An 18,933-nucleotide genomic window follows, 5' to 3' on the forward strand; every position below is an offset into this window, starting at 1 on the left:
CCAACAGTCTCTTAGGCTGGTTATGTTGGTGCTTTGGGTTTACAACAGCTCCTAAAAATTCTAAATAAGCCACTTTGTGGTCTCTAAATAATTTCCATATTATTTCTTTTAAAACTTGTAAAAACCGACGCGGTGAAATGGGCAGTACTAGGGAAACAGTTTATAAAACAATAAAATGAAAGAAAATTTCAAAAGATAGGTGAGGAAACTGAATTAAGTGACCTGACCAGGGACAGAATTAATAAGTGTTGGAGGCTTGATCTGAACTCGGATTCCAGGCCCCACACATGGCCCATTGCATCTAGGGACTCCCTTTGTTGTACTAGACTATGCTTACAGTGTTCCGATGGGGTCTTTCTACCGAACAAGCGCGGTAGGTTAACGGTTAGTATTGGGGGGATGGAGTTAGAGATCCAATTTCATTAGCAGAGATGAGAAAACTCCAAGGTGAGGAAATTCGCTCCACCCACTGGAAGGTTGGCACTTCGGCGACTTATCGTGCAACAGAATTGTATAGATTATTGAGAGGTTACGTGATTTATCCAGTGTCACAAAGCTAATATATAAGAGGTGGCTCACCAATAAATTAACCAAATATACAATTATATGTAAAAATTAACAAAGCTTTAAAAAAGCTTCAGAGAAGTAAATGGAAAAGTGGAGAAAAGAGGTAGTTTCTATTGTTACTGCCTTCTTAATTTTTATGTATGCATTTCTTAAAAAAAAAAAAAAAAAACTATCAACTTCAGTTTACTTGTTCTTTGTATAAAGAAAGGGTGTTTTTTTTTTTTTTTTTTTTTTTTTTTTTTTTGACAAAGAAAATTTAAACAATTGAAATAATCTCGCTGGGCTCCAGCCCTCTGTAACTCCTACGCGGCAGGGGAGGTACAGAGGCATGTAGAGCGCCTCCTGCTGGCACTGCGAGAGAAGGCTCTTTCTCACGGCTCCTCACTTAGCGGGTGGGGGGTGGGATCGCGCAAGCGCATTTCCCCCGGCTGCGCGCCGCACGGGACGCGCAGTGCATGGAGGGTCCGCGTGCGCCCGGGACCGCCTTCGGAAGTTTAAGGCCCAAGGCCTGAGCCGAACAGTCGGTAACCCCGCCGTGGCGGCGACGATGTTTGTGGCGCGCAGTATCGCGGCGGATCACAAGGATCTCATCCATGATGTGTCCTTTGACTTCCACGGGCGGCGAATGGCAACTTGCTCCAGTGACCAGAGTGTGAAGGTGAGGGAGAGAAGCCGGGGAGGGGGGGGGGGAAGAGAGAGCCGGGAGAAATGAGTTCCGTCTTTAGATCACGGCGTCTGGGGCGCGGGACCAGAATCTTGTTCCGGGAACGCCTGCTCACCGACGGGCTTCCGTATGGCCGGACTCGGCGCAGGTTTTCGGGGCTGCCTCCCGGCGCAGCCCCCCCGCGGGGGCTCAGGCGCGTGCGCGAAATTGACGGAATGAGGGCGGGCCGGGAGAGCTCGGGGGAACCTTGTTTGTCTGGCTTGCGCACCCCAGCCGGGCTGAGCTCTCGTATGTAATCCTAGGGAGTATCTGCCCCTCCTGCAGCGGATTCTGGCTGGTACATCTCTCCGCTTCCAAGTTTAAAAGAACAACAAACAAACAACGCTTTTAGGCCTGGGCTTCCAGCCTGGGAGCCACCACCAGAAAGAGGGGCTTTCTTTCAGAAAGGACAGCTGCTGCCCAAACCGAGCAAACACGAAGACACTTTTTTAAAAAAAAGCATTTTATAAAATTATGAACTTGGTGCTCACCAAACCAAAAAAAAAGTAAATAAACAAGAAAGAGGACAGTGTAAGAAATTGAACTTAACACAATGGTTTTTTCTCCCATTTCTTTTTCAAAAGATTGATTCCAATACCTATAGTAATACTGACAATATTTATTGAGTATCTTATCCCATCCAGTTGAGGAAATAAATCAAATGTTCCATTTTTAGGTTTCATATTTTTAATGTAGGCTTTCATTACTAAAGACACTCGGATTGGTGAGACTAAAGGGAAAGACACATCACGTTAGTCAGACGATACGATTTAGAATAGGAAGATTGTTACAAAACTTATTTTATGTTTTGTTAATGTTTTCATGTTGGAAAAATAAATAAGATTATACCTGATACATTTATGAATAAGGACCCTTTTTAAATCCACTTCTTTGCCATTTACTTAAATATGATTTGAAATGTATTTTACAATTACCATTTTATGAATTTGTCTACTCCGGTATTTTTACATGCTTCCAGAATAACTACATTTAACGTAGTAAAATGTTTCAAATCCTTATATTTAAAGTTTCAGAATTACCAGATATAGGACTGAAGATTAGTAATATTGACACTGAGATGGACCCTTGAGTGCAGTTGATTTTTTTTCTTAACTTTTGCCTATTTTAATTCTGATTTATCCAACCTAATTTAGCTTTCTATAGCTTCCATAATAGAGGATTATTTAGATTTTTTTTATTGTAAGAGATTCTCAGTTACTTGCTTATAGTATTATTGTTGTTGTTCACTCATTTTCAGTCCTGTCTGCCTCTTTGTCCTGTGAGTTGAGGTTTTCTTGGCAGAAATATACCAGAGAGGTTTTGCTCTTTCCTTCTCTAACTTGTTTTACAAATGAGGAAACTGAAGCAAACAGTGAATTGCTCAGGGTCACAGAAGCCAGACTTGGACTCAAGTGATGAGTCTTCCTGGCTTCAGGCTCAAACCTCTGTCTCTTGTGCCACACAACTACCCATATTTATTTTCTATTTTAAAAATAAAAAATTTTACTTGCATTTGTAATCTATGGCAGCTGGTGAGTTAGTCTTCTGGATTCTTCTTTTATCATTGCATTGATCAGAATTCTAAATTCTTTCAAAGGTTTTCTCTACAAAGTTATTGTATAAACTATTCTTCTAGTTCCACTCACTTTGCTCTTCCTCAGCACAAAGAGGCTCTTCTGGCTTTTTCTAATACTATTCATTTCATCATTTGCCATTAAGTTTATACGTTGTAATCTGTTTAGCCATTCCCCAAGAGTAGGAAAGCCTTTTAGTTTCCAGAATTGCTATAAATATTTTTGTATAGATAGGCATGTTTTCTTCACTTCGAGGTCTCTGGAGTCCTAGTAATGATATAGCTAGACCAAAGGGTACAGTTTAGAAACTTTCTGGGTGTAGTTAGTTCCAAGTTGTTTTCCAGAATGATTGGATCAATTCATTGCTCAGCCAATAGTATACTAGTATCCCTGTTTTCCTGCAGCACCTCCATCATTTATAATTTTTCTTTTTTGTTGTTTTTGCCAGTTTAATGGCTATGAGGTGATACTTTAAAGTTATTTTAATTTGTATTTCTTTATTATTGATTTGGAGCATTTCTCCATTTACTGGAGAAATCGTCAGTCTTTATTCTCAGTGAAGAAGGATCGGAGGTGGAAGAGAATCGGCGATAGCAATGTGTGCAGCTGAGTCAAGAAGCTAGCTCGACCAGCAGCCACACAACCAGCAGCTCGGAGTCTCGAACCCAGTCCAATCTCTCCCCACTTCTTCCTCGCTCTCTCTCTGTCTCCACCCACCCCTGGAGCTTGGACATGACCTTTTGTCTATTGGAGAATCCGTTGGCATAAAGTGATATTCTCAAATTAGTAACTGTCAATGCTGGTTTCATAATACACTAAAGTTGTCAAATATTGTCTCAGAGGATAGAAGTTATTTTCATTTTGTTATTTAAGATGTTATTTTAGAACACGGGAATCATTTTTTGTTTTATAAAGACGTATAGGACATGTGCAAAATTTTCAAAGAAAGATTGTAAAAACAAATTTAAACCTGGAAATAACCTTGAGATTTTTTAAGTTAACTCCGTTTTATAAATGAGGAAACTGAGGCTTAGGTATAAGTTGAGTGACTTGCTCAAAAGTGCAAAAGTAGTAAGTGGCAGAACATTGGGATTCAAAACCACTTCCACTGATTACAAATCCTGAGACTTCTACTTCACTACATTGGTTTGTAGTATATATTTGTAGAATGTATTTTGTATTCACTTTGCATTTTTTGAAAAATCCTTTTCTTACTAAATGTAAACAAGTATTGATGATAATTTCGATTTCCTTACAGGTTTGGGACAAAAGTGAAAGTGGGGATTGGCATTGTACTGCTAGCTGGAAGGTAAATACTAATTTAAACTTTTTTTTTTTAATGATTTGGATTATTAAATGTAATACTTTGTTAAATCATACTGAATTTAAGTATTTCATTTTGACTTAATGGTCTTGCTATTCAATTCTTGGAAAGAATATTTATGGGATTTTTTTCAGTTTTTTGAATTCCATTCCAGTTGTACTAAGTTGCAATAAAATTGTCCTATTTTTTACCATGTGTAATACACAAATCTAAAACAGTGAGAGGAAAAAAACTGAAAATGTATGAGCACAAAATCAGGAAAAGGTTGATTCTTCTATTAGGAGCAGTAGGCTTCTATATAAAAGTAGGCAGTCAACTAATGCTAAATGCCAGCTATGTACTGGGCACTACATTTGGCACTTAAAAGACCCCACTTAGTGGGAATACAAAGAAAGGCAATACCTGGTCTCAAGGAGCTCACTGTGTAATGGGGAGAGAATATTCAAACAACTTTGTGCAAACTAAGAGCAGGAGAAATTGGGGGTAGTCTTAGAAGGTCACTGAGATTAAGGCAAGGCTCAGGCTTGTGGTTTTTTTTTTTTTTTTTTAACTATTCAATTCCTGGATGAAATGATTTCCAGACAGTGAAGTAAAGATTACTAGTTAGTTGAATATTGAATAATGGCAGTTGCATCTTATAGGAAATGAGATGAAAGGAAGTACTCTAATTTGTAATTTAATATAAAAAAGGCTTATATCTGTAATTCTGAAACATAAATCAATGTAGAAAAAGGCTCTCTTCTAGAATTTGACTTTGTAAGTCAGTGATATAGAAGCCAGAGTACATTTTCCCATTTAAAACAATGTCATTATAAATGACAGATAAGTTTCCATGATCTGCACACAAAAGCTTTAACTTAGGTAATATAGCTCCAAAACAGTATTTTGATCTAAGTTCAGTGTATAAGAATGTTTCTGTGGAAAAAGCATTTAGTCATCCAACTTGAGCTGCCAAGAACATGTCTTATACCTTTTTCTCCCCTTATCTCCCCCTTCTGCATATTGCAGCATGATCAAGAACTCCTTCTTGTCACTTTCTTTTATACAGTGCAGATTCTTCTAATTCCAAGTGGCAATGATGATGACTGGGACTTGGGAAAGGGGTTCCAAAGGCATTGGGAAGGTATCGAGGACAGGGGCTCTTGAAAAAGAGTAAAGTATTATCTCCTACTTAAATTAGTAGAAATACTTCTCAACTTTATCCAATTAGAGTAATTTGTCTTTTCTAGTTTCTGTGAAATGAAGTTCACTAATATGAATTAATTTCCTACTCTTTTGTAGGCATACATACATAGAATCCTTTTGAGGTTTTCAAGGATTTTGAGTATTGGCAGAAATAAAGAGCAAATGGGGCAAAAAGTATTCCTCTCCTCATCATTCCTTTTCCTTTCTTTGTTTTTCTCATGTAGATGTCATATAGATAATGATAGCAGTTCTTTGGGAATATAAAGGATCAGAACTAGATTAATTTTTATTTTAGGGGAAAAAAATTAGGTTTGACTATCCTGAGTCCATAGAGCTAATGGAAAAAAGAAGATGAGAAAATAGAATGGCCTTTCTATTCATGAGATAAGTACTGGTGCTGAGCTAGAGTAGATAAAGTGGCTTTTCTTGTCTTTTTCTCTCCATTAACAGTCCTACCACTTAAGATTTCATATTTGTAACATGCAAGGGGAGTAAAAAACAGTACTGCTAGATTTAAAAAAGAGAGCTGGGGATATTTTTTACTTTTAGTAGATATCTTATTTTTTCACAAAAAAAGTTAAAAATAGTTTTAGTTTTTAGAAGATACTTTAAATATTTTGTACTTGGCATTAGTTGATGCAGTGCTTTCTTAAGGAAAAAAAGGACATGTAAAAGAAGGTAATTTTATGCAAAAAAATTGGGGAATGTTATTTCTTTTGTGAGTCATTTTGAGTTTTTTCTTCTTAAAATGTTGTTTGTTTTTTCTTTTTAGACACATAGTGGTTCTGTGTGGCGTGTGACATGGGCACATCCTGAATTTGGACAGGTTTTGGCTTCCTGTTCTTTTGACAGAACTGCTGCTGTTTGGGAAGAAATAGTGGGAGAGTCCAATGATAAACTTCGAGGTCAGAGTCATTGGGTGAGTCATGTGCTAGTAAATCACTTAAGGCACTGATGAGAAGTTATGCAGATTATTATCTGTGACATACTTCTTTGAACACATGGTCCTCTTCTCCTCTGCTTCTTTTTCCTTCCATTCTTCCTTCTTTTATTTTCTACTGTTTTCTTTACTTTTCATTTTGCTGTGTATTGTTCAAGGAACAGCAAGGCTAGTCAAGAATATCAGGACTTTCTTGGCTAAGTTGTTTTTTGGACTTTTGGCATTTTTACCTCTGATTACTGTCTTATATCAGTTGAACTCTGCCAAAATGGTGATAAATCTCTTTGCCTTTCTTCTTATTGTGATTCATTTGAATAGGTTTGGTTAAATTGTGATTGTTTGGGGGGCAGTCATCTCATCTTTATCTTTCGTCCCCTGCCAATTTGTTGATTTTGATATGTTTTAGCTAGTTGATGGTCTGATTACTCAGATGGCTGATTCTGATATGACTTCCATATACGTAACCAATTATTTCTTTTATGTTAAGATAGTCTTTTATTTTTATGATCAGTGCTCAACATGTTCAACAGTATCCAGTTGGACTTTTTTCTGGAAGAAAATATTTATGATAATATAGGTATGAGACTTTTGAGAACTCTACAAGCCTTTGCCCTTTCTTTTCAAACTTATTCCAAATTTTCTAAAAATCTCCTCTTTGCCTACTTTTGCACTGTAGTTAAGGAATAACCAAATATTTACTGACTTGGATCATCTCAAAATTTTCATAGAATTTCTCTAGCTTTTCATCTTCTGCAATAGCTGTTGGTATATAAGCTACACTTATGTTTCTCCTACGCTATTATCAAGTGTCCCAGAAAATAATATTTCTTGTTTCCTTTGGGTACACAGTGAAACCAATTCTATTAATTCCTTTCTTCACTTCAAGGAGAAAATATGAACCACTTTATTATTGTCCTCTGGTTTTGTTTATATCAAGGTTATCAGTGTTGAGTTTTCTAAGAGTATCTCCATTTATCAGTATTTGGCAAAAATCTCACTTGTCAAATACTTAATGTTTATAATTGGTCTAAAAACTGGATGATTCTTAGCACTTCTTGTGCTTTTTTTTTTTTTTTTCTTCTATGCTCCCACTACAACTGTGGAAGGGGGAAGGGATCATACAAAACTTAGGGCCGCTTCTGTAGTCGTCTTTGTTTTACGGATTGTTGTGAACAAAGAGGTGATCGTCAAGCAGTCACCCTATTGAATATGAGTATCTTTGATTTTAGGTTTGTCTTTAGACATCAAACTCAGTCTGTTGTCAGAATATTTAGTTTTTATAGCATGGTTTTGCCTACCAGAGATAGTACTGCCCTGGTATGGCCTTCAGAAAACAACAATCACTTGCATATTCTTTGATTTAGAGCTCTGTGGAAACTATATATTTTATAGAGAATAAAAGGTTATTTGGTGCTTAGCATATTGTGTGGCACATGGTAAACGCTTAATAAATGCTTGTTCACTTGATATACCTTAATGATTTGTTAATTCATTTCTTGTAGGTTAAGAGGACCACTTTGGTGGATAGCAGAACATCAGTTACTGATGTGAAGTTTGCTCCTAAGCATATGGGTCTCATGTTAGCAACCTGTTCAGCAGATGGCGTAGTGAGAATATATGAGGCTCCAGATGTTATGAATCTTAGTCAGTGGTCACTGCAGCATGAAATTTCATGTAAGCTAAGCTGTAGTTGTATTTCATGGAATCCCTCGAGGTAAGTCATAACCTAATCACTTGATTTTTTTTTTTTTTTAAAGGCAATGACTTGATAATTTGTTTGCTTTGTATGTCAAAGAAAATCTAGAAGAAAATTTTAAGTTCAGAAAGTCTAATTTCTGAATGAACTAGTATGGAAATCTACAATTTAACTTGTCTTCATCATTGTAGAAAATACATGCCATTTAACATTAGCACCTCAAATTCTCTATGAAATGTTTTGTAAATTAAAGAACTTTTTCTTCAAAGCATGTTCTAATAAATAACAGCATGGAATATTAACAGTAAGCCTTTTAAATTTTTAGTTAACCTAAGTCATAGTTTGTAATTCTCAATGTAATTTACTTTTTTATGGACAATCTGAGAAGTAAAATTTATCCTGATTTGTAACTCAGACCTAGTATTTCATTATTTAAATTAATTATGTCATCATTGATGATCGAACAAACACTTCTTTATGTTGACTTTTATGACTTTGTTTTTAGTTTTAAGGACAGGAAAATCAGTGAAACTCAAGCCAAGGTATTGAATTCTGTAGAAATGGCTTTGAGAATCTAGTTATGGAGAAAGTACATGGACCTAGGTAGGAAAACCAAGGGAGATGCCAGTTGAAAAGTCTGTAACTTCACAATAAGCACTATCCTAAATAGAATCATTCTTCCTAGAGTGTAAACTTTTTTTTTTTTTTTGCTGAGGCAATTGGGGTAAAGTGACTTGCCCAGGATCACGCAGCTAGGAATTGTTAAGTGTCTGAGATCAAATTTGAACTCAGGTCCTCCTGACTTCAGAGCTGGTACTCTATTCACTGGGCCACCTACTTGCCCCTCAGTGTAAATTTTTTAAGAGTATAAACTATGTATCTCCCATTACACCTATCAGAATGCCTTGCACTCAGTATTTGTTAAATTAAATTGAATTCTCCTTCTTCCTTCTGGAAGTTGTTGACCTAGGAGTAAATCTGGAACCAGTGACATCTGGGGAGGAGGCTGTTTTTTTGTTCTCTCCTGCTATTCCTCTTGGATCTGGATTCTGATTTGCCAAAATATCTAGTTTTTTTCTAATACTGTTACAATTTGTCTTTATCCTAAGAATCTACTTTACTTTTTAAAAATATTATTTTATGGATAGCTTTTGTTTTTAATGACTTATATTTCTAAATATTTTTCTCCCCTTTTTCATACCCAGCAACACATTCTTTGTAACAAAGATTAAGGAAGAACAGTAGTTCAGAACCAAACAATACATTATATTTGACAGTAAATGCAATATCCTATATCATGGTGTCCCATCTCTACAAAGTAGGGAGGGAGGTAAAAGTTTTCAATGACGTTTTGACCAAATTTTTTGCCTTAATAAGGGAAAAAGGTTTCATATCATTCTATCCCATGCTCTTGTCAAATGTCTGAAGTCTTTTTTTGTGGGAAAAGACAAATACAGAAAGGTCTGAATATGAGTGATATAATAGTAATAGGTTATAGCATTTAATAATTTACAAAGCCATTACAGCTTTTGTGAGGTGAATAATATTATGATTTTCATTACTTCTAGATAAGCAGACTAAGTCTCAGAGAGTTACTTGCTAAAGCTTTTTTTATATCACTAGTAAGTGGCAAAACCACCTGCATTCAAGTTCTTTGATTCCAAATCTAGTGTTCTTTTCATTTTATCACTCCAGATAGTCCAATTAACTGTTAGAATTATTGATTAGATTGTATTCTTTGAAAACACATATTGTGTATTATTTTCATATCCTTTATATTACATAACTCATAATTGGTAACGTTTTGAAATGTATAAATGTATCCCTAAATTTCAGTACAACAACCTTACTCTCCAAAATTAGGTGAATCATAGAGGGATCAATGAGACAATAGCTCCGTAATTTTCATATGTAGCTGCTTAATTCTAGTATGTGTAAGTTGTTGTGCCAAATAAGGTGTAAGAGGAGATATAAAGTCAATTATCAGTCATTTTTATCATTATGATTACTATATGTCTGTGTAAGTAATTTGTTTACTTTTCATTTCCAGTTCTCGTGCTCATTCCCCTATGATAGCTGTAGGAAGTGATGACAATAGTCCAAATGTGTCTGCTAAGGTTCAGATTTATGAATATAATGAAAACACCAGGTAAGTTTTAAATCAGTCTAGAAGGATCTAAATTTGTTTTTCTTTACTTTTTTGATTTGTATATAATTTTTATCTTTACTCAAGTAAATTGTATTCTGCTCACTATTGAGTTAGTTTTATTTATTTATGCTCCACTATGTAGATAACAACTTTGTGAAGACTACCTGAGAATAAATTCTGGTTGCCAATATAGAGTTGATCTTTCAGACTTGATATTTAGCAAATATTAATCTAATTTTGTTATAGGAAACAGAGATTAGCAAATTAACTTTTTCTGTTTGTGTCAGAAAGATATTTTGTAGTTTAAATAAGACCGTGGTCTTCTTGAGAATCTGCACTATTATAGTACCGAGTGATGATAGGATCTTGTAAGATCTGTACAATTTATACTCCTGAGAAATTTTCTTATACTACAAATTAGTAATTGTTCAATTGAGATTCAATTTCAATGTAGTTTTTACTCTGGATATTTTGTTTGAATTGTGTTAAATTAAACTTTAAATCATAAAGGAAGCCTTTTGGAAATCTGGATTAAATGTTAGTTAACTATAGAAGAGTATAATTATAAAAAGTAATTTTGTTACAGAGTGCTTGTAGTCTGAAATGATAAAATATATTAGTAAAGATTTTATTTTTCTTGTGGAGTATTTTATGCAAATAATTTGAATTTTCTTAGGAAATATGCAAAAGCAGAATCCCTTATGACAGTCACTGACCCTGTACATGATATTTCATTTGCTCCAAACTTGGGAAGATCATTCCATATCCTAGCAGTAGCAACCAAAGATGTGAGAATTTTCACGTTAAAACCTGTAAGGTGAGCTTCTGAAACAGTTTTTAAGTAAGATATTACAATTGATTCTAAAAATATTAGTATTGATATTCTGAAACAAAATAATTACAAGAAATTTAAAATTCTGTATTTTTAGGATGGGAGTAGATTTATTTTGCTTAGTATAATTATTTCAGTGTTTTAAATTTCTTAAGCATATATCCATTGAAAATTAGATGCATTCTGAGTTTCAAATATTAAAAATTTACTATGTAAAGAAGTTGACTGCCTATTTTAACTGAAAGCTTTTTGTTTTGTTATTCCTTTGTATTTTTTTAACCCTTTAACTTTGTGAGATGTGATCTTTATATATTTGGATAATTTTTGATTTTTCATTTTGAACAACATATGCTAATCCTTTGGAGGTTGCTTCACTAAAACTTTCTTTAACAGGAAAGAATTAACTTCTTCTGGTGGGCCAACAAAATTTGAGATTCACATAGTTGCTCAGTTTGATAATCACAACTCTCAGGTTTGGCGAGTGAGTTGGAATATAACGGGGACAGTGCTAGCATCATCTGGAGATGATGGCTGTGTAAGACTATGGAAAGGTAAGATTTCAGTGAATGACAATTGTATTGTGAGTAGAGAAATTTCTTTGCTCTTAGAAAACTCCTTTTATCTAAGACAGTAATGACTAAAAAAAAAAATAATTTGCCAAGTTTTTATTTTGAACAAAGGAAGTCTTTCAAACATGGGCTAAACTGTATCTATAATAAAAAAAAAATAGGAGGCATCTTAGGGTAACTCAGGAAATAGAGCACTGGGCCTGGGTTCAGGAAGACCCGAGTTCAAATTTGGCCTCAAACACTTAGTAGCTCTGTGATCCTGGACAAGTCACTTAACCTCTGTTTGCCTTAATATACTGGAGAAGGAAATGGCAAACTACTCTAGTAACTTTGCTAAGAAAACTGCATGGATAGTATGGGCCATAGGGGTTGGGGCCGCCACACAGAGTCAGACATGATTGATTAACTGAACTTAGCATGATAAAGTAATGAATGAAAAACCAGAGAGAGAGAGTTTCTGGGTAATTAATAATTAATTATTAGGTTAGTGAATTATAAATTGATGGTTAATGGTTTCTCTCATTAAGCAAAGACCCTTAATGGAGACACTGAATACCTTAAATATATTTTTTTGAAAGGGCATGACCTTGACAAATGGAATTCAACTCTGATTGTGGTGGTCATTTAATGAAAAGGTGGGCTTTAGTTTTTTTGAGAATGTGGCTTGATCATGGGATTCTACTGCCTCTAGCAATCTGGACAGGAGAATTAATCTCCATCCAGCTCACTCTGGTTGGTTTTCTCCATCATTATCCAATAAAGATAGGGGCTCATTTTTCTTGGAGCAAGAATTTGCCTAGATTAGATTCTGTTTATACTCTAATAAATAGAAATAAGTTCTCCTAGTTAAGTAGAATATTTCATCAATTAGCCATGTCCTTCAGAGACTGACTTGTATAGTCAGGAAATAAAGAAGAAAAAGCCTTAATCTTAATGTAATAATTGACTGTTAACAACAAAATAATTGTTAAAATGTTATAATTATAAATTATAAATTAATTATAATTGTTAAGTTTTTTGGAAATGGAATTTTAACTCAATTTTTTATGTTGTTTAATTTAGTTAATAAATATTTATTTATAGAAATTCTCAGCTCTCATAGTTGGATTTTTTTCACTTGTTTTAGAAGAGTTAAAAAAACAAACAAACAAACCCAGCAAGCCCAGGTCATTTAATGTATTTGGGGAAATTGCTCTCTTTATTTTACTAATGTTTGTGTTTAAAGTAAATGTCGTTTGAACTTGTATCTATTTGATATATTCTTTGGGGAAACAAATTAATTTGTCCCCTTGAGTAATTGAATATTAATTGATTTCACCTTTCCCCCCCAGCTAATTATATGGACAATTGGAAGTGCACTGGTATTTTGAAAGGTAATGGGAGCCCAGTCAATGGGAGCTCTTCTCAGCAGGGAATCTCAAATGCTTCTTTAGGGTCAAACAATCCAAATCTACAAAATTCATTAAATGGATCATCAGCTAGCAGGTAGGCTGTTTTGTGTGTAAGCTTTGGAATTTTAAAGTAGCAGTTTCTTCACAGCTTTGTCCTGTATCTGTACTAAAAAGAAATCTGATGCTTGTTTTATGTTTTTGAAGGAAAAACCCTCAGAATTATTCATTTGTTGTTTAGAAATTAATCTTTAATATTATGAGTATTTCAATATATTTGTACTTAGTTGATAAAGCTATCACAGCTACAAAGGAAAATAAATTATCTTTAGAAGTTTAATGATCTGTCTTTAGGAATGTAAATGGCTTATTTTGAAGGCACCACGTCGATTTTGAAGTATTAAGAAAAATGAAATCGTCCTTGATGACATTTAATACTATTATTAGAGAAAATTTATTTATATAGACAGAGTCTATGATTCTTTTAAAACAATGTCATAAGACTTATAAAGTTATTGGTAGGGTTTTCTGTTATTGAATAAAATTTATTTTAGCTTTGCTAATGAACTAGAGTGGAGACAAAAAGGAAACAAAAAAGAAAATCTGATTTCTTAATTCCTAGTTTTAGAATATTAGTAGGAAACAGAATATTTCTTTTGTTTTACATAGCATATTTGATGATTCCATTTTGTTGTATTTTTGATAATGCTTAATGCTCTGTGAAGAGGAATAATTTATTTTTATATTTCAAATTTAAGTATAGATGAGAATATTACTTTATCATTGCTTAAATTGTGCACTTGTGAAATTGGGTTTCAAATTATAACTGACATCAGGTTTACTTATGACATTAATGCAGCTGGCTTCAGTTATAAAGTAGCTATACAACTTTCAAATTGCAAAAGTTATATTAAAAAAACCCTATCATTTGACTTTGGAGTTTATTTTTTAATAAATAAACTTTTAAATAAAAAAATTAAATAAAATAAACTTTTACCAAAAGATAGATTAATTTTAGAGTGAGACATTCATGAAGATGGCTTTACCAATTGTGGAGTTCTAATAATGACTAAACAAAAATGATTATCAGTCCTTTTGTGTATTTTTAATTTTAAGCTTATAAGTCACTCAAATTTTAATCTATAGTCTTATTGTGCCAGTAATAACCATGTGTGTTTAGATCTGTGATGCATTTTCCCTTCTCCATTTGTATTATGTCCTTTAACAGAAAGCACAGCTGATCTCAAGCTTAACTGGAGTAACTTTGCAGTTTTGCTGCTTCTTGCATGCACACAGGAATGGGAAGCAAGCTCCTTTTTCCCCTCCCCAGCGCCGTTTGACCTGTCCCAAGATACACCAGCAGCCTGCTCACTCCTAAATGCATTCTTAAAGGCCTTTAAAAAAATACACTGTTTCTCTACTTCCCAGTGCCATTTGTTGACACTAATGGAACTTTTGAAAATTAAATGGAGAGGCTTCTTGTTGAGACAAATTTTCACTAAAGTTCTTTGGAATGTTTGTGAAGCTAAATATAATGGGTTATAGAAAAAAAAAAAGATCATTGTCTTTGTGGGTATGAGGGTGGAAAGAACTCCCATTACTCCATTTGGAAGATAATAGACCTTTTTGTTTTTTTTGTTTCTCAAAACAATAAACAGGATGGTGAATTTTTATAATTTTTAAATTTGAAGATTGAATAAATCATCAATTTTCATAAAGATTGTTTTGAGTGCCAATTTGTTTTACTTTTGTAGTCTTGATTTATTCATATTAATATTTGGTATAACTTGTAAATTAGTTTGTAACATTTAAATTTGTTAGCATTAAAAGAATTAGAATGCACTGACAGTAATTTAACTGTACAGATGAAGCTAAATTTATTGTTTGGTATTCATTTATATATTATAAAACTGCTTTTGTAAGCATTTTTTATTAGTGCTCACTAAAAAGAATATTTTTATCATGTGCTTGTATGTTCCTATGGTGTGATTTCATGGAGTAAGATTTCCTCCAAGTACACATTCTAAAAGGTACTGTATTGAGAAGCACTTAAAAATCCACTTAAAATGCAGCATGTAAATGACGCTTAAAGGTGGCATGTTCCCAGATTCTTTGTTTACTTGGTGTTCCACTTAGTAAATGTTCCCCAGAGTTCTAAACCTTACAGTTAATATCTAATATCAAGTGTACTAAAGTGCATAAATATTACGGGTAAGTTTTAATAAAATGGCAGAATACAATATGATATGGCATAATTCTTTTAGCCTTTCACTTAGAAATCTGTAGTTATACTGTGTTTTTTGCAGGAAAAACATGTAAGTACACATGATTGTATTTCTGTGAGAGATAGTCATTAAAGTGTTGTGATACCTACCTATACTATGTGAAAGTTTTTTTAATTGGTTATTAGTATTGTGTATGCACTTGCATAAAATGTATACCTTGTGCTGCTACTGCTGCAAATGAAACATTACTGAAGCTCATCTAAGTGAGCATCAAATAAGGTGCAGTAGACTAGAAAATCCTTAAAATTTTCAAATTACCTTTTTTTTTTTTAATCTGTACTGAGATTTAAAAAGTATTTTCTTTAAAATATTGTACCTTGTGTGTGTGTGTGTGTGTTTTTTTAAAAGTTTCCAAACTTGCTTAAGCAATCTTGATTTTGAATCAGGGCCTTGATTTCTGCTATCATGTTTTGTTAGTTTTGGCATGAATATACTAAAGCTTTTTTTTTCCAGCATGTCTTTTCTCCTCTTTGGTTCTCCTTGTATTTACTACTTTTCTCTTTTTTCTTCTGTTTTTTTTTTTTTGTTTTGTTTTGTTTGTTTGTTTGTTTGTTTTGGTGTTTTGTTCCTGTTTTCATTGTTTCAGGTATTTCTTTCCCCCTCTGGATTCCCCACGGGCTGGATCGAGATGGTCCAGTTATGCCCAGATCCTTCCTCCTCCTCCTCCTCCTCCTCCTCCTCCTCCTCCTCCTCTGATAGAGCACTCTTGCGATGCTGACACTGCCAACTTCCAGTATCCTCACCCTCGCAGACGATATATCTCTCGGCCTCTTAATCCCTTACCTGAGAATGAAGGGGTTTAAACCACACATTTAAAATTTTACAAGGCCTTATATCAGATGCTTGTAAATGCTTTCATTCCTGGCTGCTTTTTTTTTTCCTTTATTTTTTCCAGGTATTTTCTAAATTCAGGGATCTTCTTGCATGTATTGCAAATAGGATGCAGAATTTTGAATTTAAATATGTTTGTGCTTGTGCATCAAAGGACTGTTTGTTTCTTTGGTTGATATCCTTTGATGAAATATGATATGTACAAGCATTAACTGTGGAAAGCTAGCTATGTGGAAAAATAGCTTATTTCAAAGTGCCTGTCCTCTACATTTTATTTTGTACTTAAGTTTATTATCATGGTCTTGAGTTTTTGATTTGTCACATTCATGTGAAAGTGTATAATTATTAATTTCCACATGCCTTTGAAACATACCTTAGGAATTATTTTTGAATTCTGAAGGCTAGTGTTGGAACTGATTAGTTAAGCAAAATAAACCATTCCTGTGTATCATGCAGCAAAACATAATCTGTAATGTTTGGTCATTTTTAAAGAAGCTGCCTCTCAAAACATAAATATCAAATTTTATAATTGTGATCTCACTACTCAATAAATATATTAAAAGATATGAATGTATCTTTTTTGATAGTTAGCATTTCTGACTATCCCATTAATTTTGTATGCCATTAAATTTTAGGGAATGAAATGGACAGCTCTGAAAGTAAGCATTCTAAAGTAGTAGTACCATCATTTTAAAAGTTACTCAAGCCATGCGGCACTATTATACAGTTAGTTAAAATGACAGATTAATTTAAAATTATAAAATCAGTAACATCCTTTTCAGGTATTGTCACTTTAAGTGTCCAGAATATGGCCACCTAGATGGTAAAAGACATATAAGTGATTGAAGGGGTATTCAGTTTCAAGAAAACTTATGTGGAAGGATATGATAACTATGTAAAGGGCTATTATGTGCAAGATTTTGTTAGAGGCAGCTGGGTGGTGGAGTGGATAGAGTACCAGACTTGAAGTCAAGAAGACCTGAATTCAGATCCCTTCTCAGATGCTTATTTTGTGACCTTGGACAAGTCATTTAACCTGTTTATCTTATTTTCTTCAGAGGTAAAATGGGGATAATAATATAGGATCTATTTCTCAACTTCGTTGTAAGGATCAAACGAGATAATATTTTTAAAGCACAAAGTATAGTGACTGGCAACTATTCACATGTTACATAATATCTCTAGCATGGCCCCAGAAAGCTGAACTAGGAGCAGTGGGTGAAAGTCAGAGAGTCAAATAAAGGTGCTAAGGGAAAACAAAACCAGACATTAATACTGTCTAGAAGGGGAATGGAACATTTTTGGAAGATGGTGGGTTACCATACTTTGGAAATTTTTTAAGATTGGATGACTGCTTGCAGGTAGGTTATAGAGGAAATGATTGTCCAAGATAGGATTTGGATGATACAGCTTCTGAGGTTCTTTTGTATTTTTTTTTTTGTTTTTTGTTTTTTTAAGACTGGGTCTCCCCATTTTGCCCAATATATTTGTGGGTCCAATTCTCCCTCTCCTCCCCTGCCCCCACCACCTTTTCTGCCCAGGAGCTTTGACTTGCTTTTTGTGGGATGGTTCTTACAATGGAGACTTATGTTTGTGCCAGTAGGGCACATACCCTATCAATATGGCCCTTTTGCAGGTCAGAATTTCCCAGCTGGATACACACATCATCCCCAGTCTCAGCCTGTTACCAGCATGTACTAATACATTTAGATCTCTCTTCAAGTGTTCAGGACTAGGCAATATATCTTCAATAAAATGTTTTCAGATAAGGGAATTATTCGATTATGTAGCAATGATCCACCCATTTGGTTTGTTATAATGAAAGAAGGAAGTTTACATATGATACATATTTTATTCCTTTTTAATTTGCCAAAGAATGAAAGGTTGTGATGAGGATTTAATGTTGTAATTGAAGAATAGAAGAATATGGTTTAGTTTCCTTACATTTAAAACCTCTAATGTAGTGTCTAAGTTTCATCAGATGGGAACTCTTATTTTTATCTTGGTATCCTTACTATGTAACATAATTACTAAGACATAATAGGTACTTAGTAAATGCTCATTGTATTACATTGACAGGCAATGATCCTAGGGGGGAAGGAGGAAGAAATCTTTTAGAATTGCCTTCAAAGTGCCTTTCTGTAATTTGAATGGGGCTAAAATGCTGCTCACCATCAAAATAGAATTACAAACTTTAATTGAGATTTTTGAACTGGAATTTGGGAATTAAATTTTTTTTTACAACTTTCAATATGACTTGATTTCCTTTCTAGTCCTTTGTATTTTATGCATTTAAAAATCTGTTAAAGAGATTAAGAACCTCTATTCTGACTAGAGATCCATATTTAAGTGTTCTAGGAATTCATTTTCACTTTTCCCTGAACCTTTATAGAAAAAAATTGGAATTATATTGGGAAAATGGATGTTACCTCTAATTTCCACTTATTATGCCCTTTTCATCCTAGGAATTCCTGTCTAAACCAATTTTAATAATAAAGGTAGTCAGTCCAAGGCCATTGTTTACTAAATGGCTACCTAGTTGTCTCAGTGTTCAAAAACTTATGTTTAAAAGGTGCTCATTTCTTAAAATGTATATACATCCATTCATACACATACCTATATATATATATAAACTTCTGTCCTACAATTCATGCCTTGGAAGTACCTTCTACCCTGGGCCAGATTAGACAACTCCTCCCAGAAACTTCATTTAAAAAGAGTACTTTGGATAGCAATTTTTTCATTTCCCACTAGCTGCACAACTATGGACTTCATTATTTTCCTTCTAGGTACCTTCTTTCTTTTACCTTCCTTTAAGTTTTCTTTTATGGGTAATATTTACCAGTATAATATAAGCTTCTTGAGGACAGGGGACTGTCCTCAAGGGGGA

The 18,933-nt window shown here is 34.0% G+C and overlaps 1 protein-coding gene across 2 annotated transcripts; it reads left to right on the forward strand.

The window, feature by feature from the left end:
• The first annotated feature begins 972 nt into the window (after positions 1-972).
• Positions 973-16,609, forward strand: SEH1L (SEH1 like nucleoporin). 2 transcript variants are annotated; one of them, XM_031946674.1, is made up of 9 exons: positions 973-1,225; positions 4,103-4,153; positions 6,126-6,272; positions 7,796-8,007; positions 10,040-10,138; positions 10,815-10,955; positions 11,364-11,521; positions 12,871-13,024; positions 15,799-16,609. In XM_031946674.1, exons 1-9 carry the CDS (start codon positions 1,115-1,117, stop codon positions 16,013-16,015), a joined length of 1,290 nt encoding a protein of 429 aa, XP_031802534.1. In that variant the 5' UTR covers positions 973-1,114; the 3' UTR covers positions 16,016-16,609. The 2 variants fall into 2 exon arrangements, with proteins under 2 accessions (XP_031802534.1, XP_031802535.1); XM_031946675.1 differs by lacking the exon at positions 15,799-16,609 and adding an exon at positions 14,156-15,304 and having other exon boundaries at positions 975-1,225.
• The last annotated feature ends 2,324 nt before the right edge of the window (positions 16,610-18,933 follow it).

Source organism: Sarcophilus harrisii, chromosome 1 (assembly GCF_902635505.1).
Source record: "Sarcophilus harrisii chromosome 1, mSarHar1.11, whole genome shotgun sequence".
Classification (NCBI taxonomy): Eukaryota; Metazoa; Chordata; class Mammalia; order Dasyuromorphia; family Dasyuridae; genus Sarcophilus; species Sarcophilus harrisii.

Coding starts and splice junctions, on each gene's coding strand:
- SEH1L (XM_031946674.1), top strand. CDS start 1,115: ATGTTTGTGGCGCGCAGTATCGCGGCGGATCACAAGGATCTCATCCAT. Junction 1,226..4,102: donor CCAGTGACCAGAGTGTGAAG/GTGAGGGAGAGA, acceptor ATTTCCTTACAG/GTTTGGGACAAAAGTGAAAG. Junction 8,008..10,039: donor ATTTCATGGAATCCCTCGAG/GTAAGTCATAAC, acceptor TTTCATTTCCAG/TTCTCGTGCTCATTCCCCTA.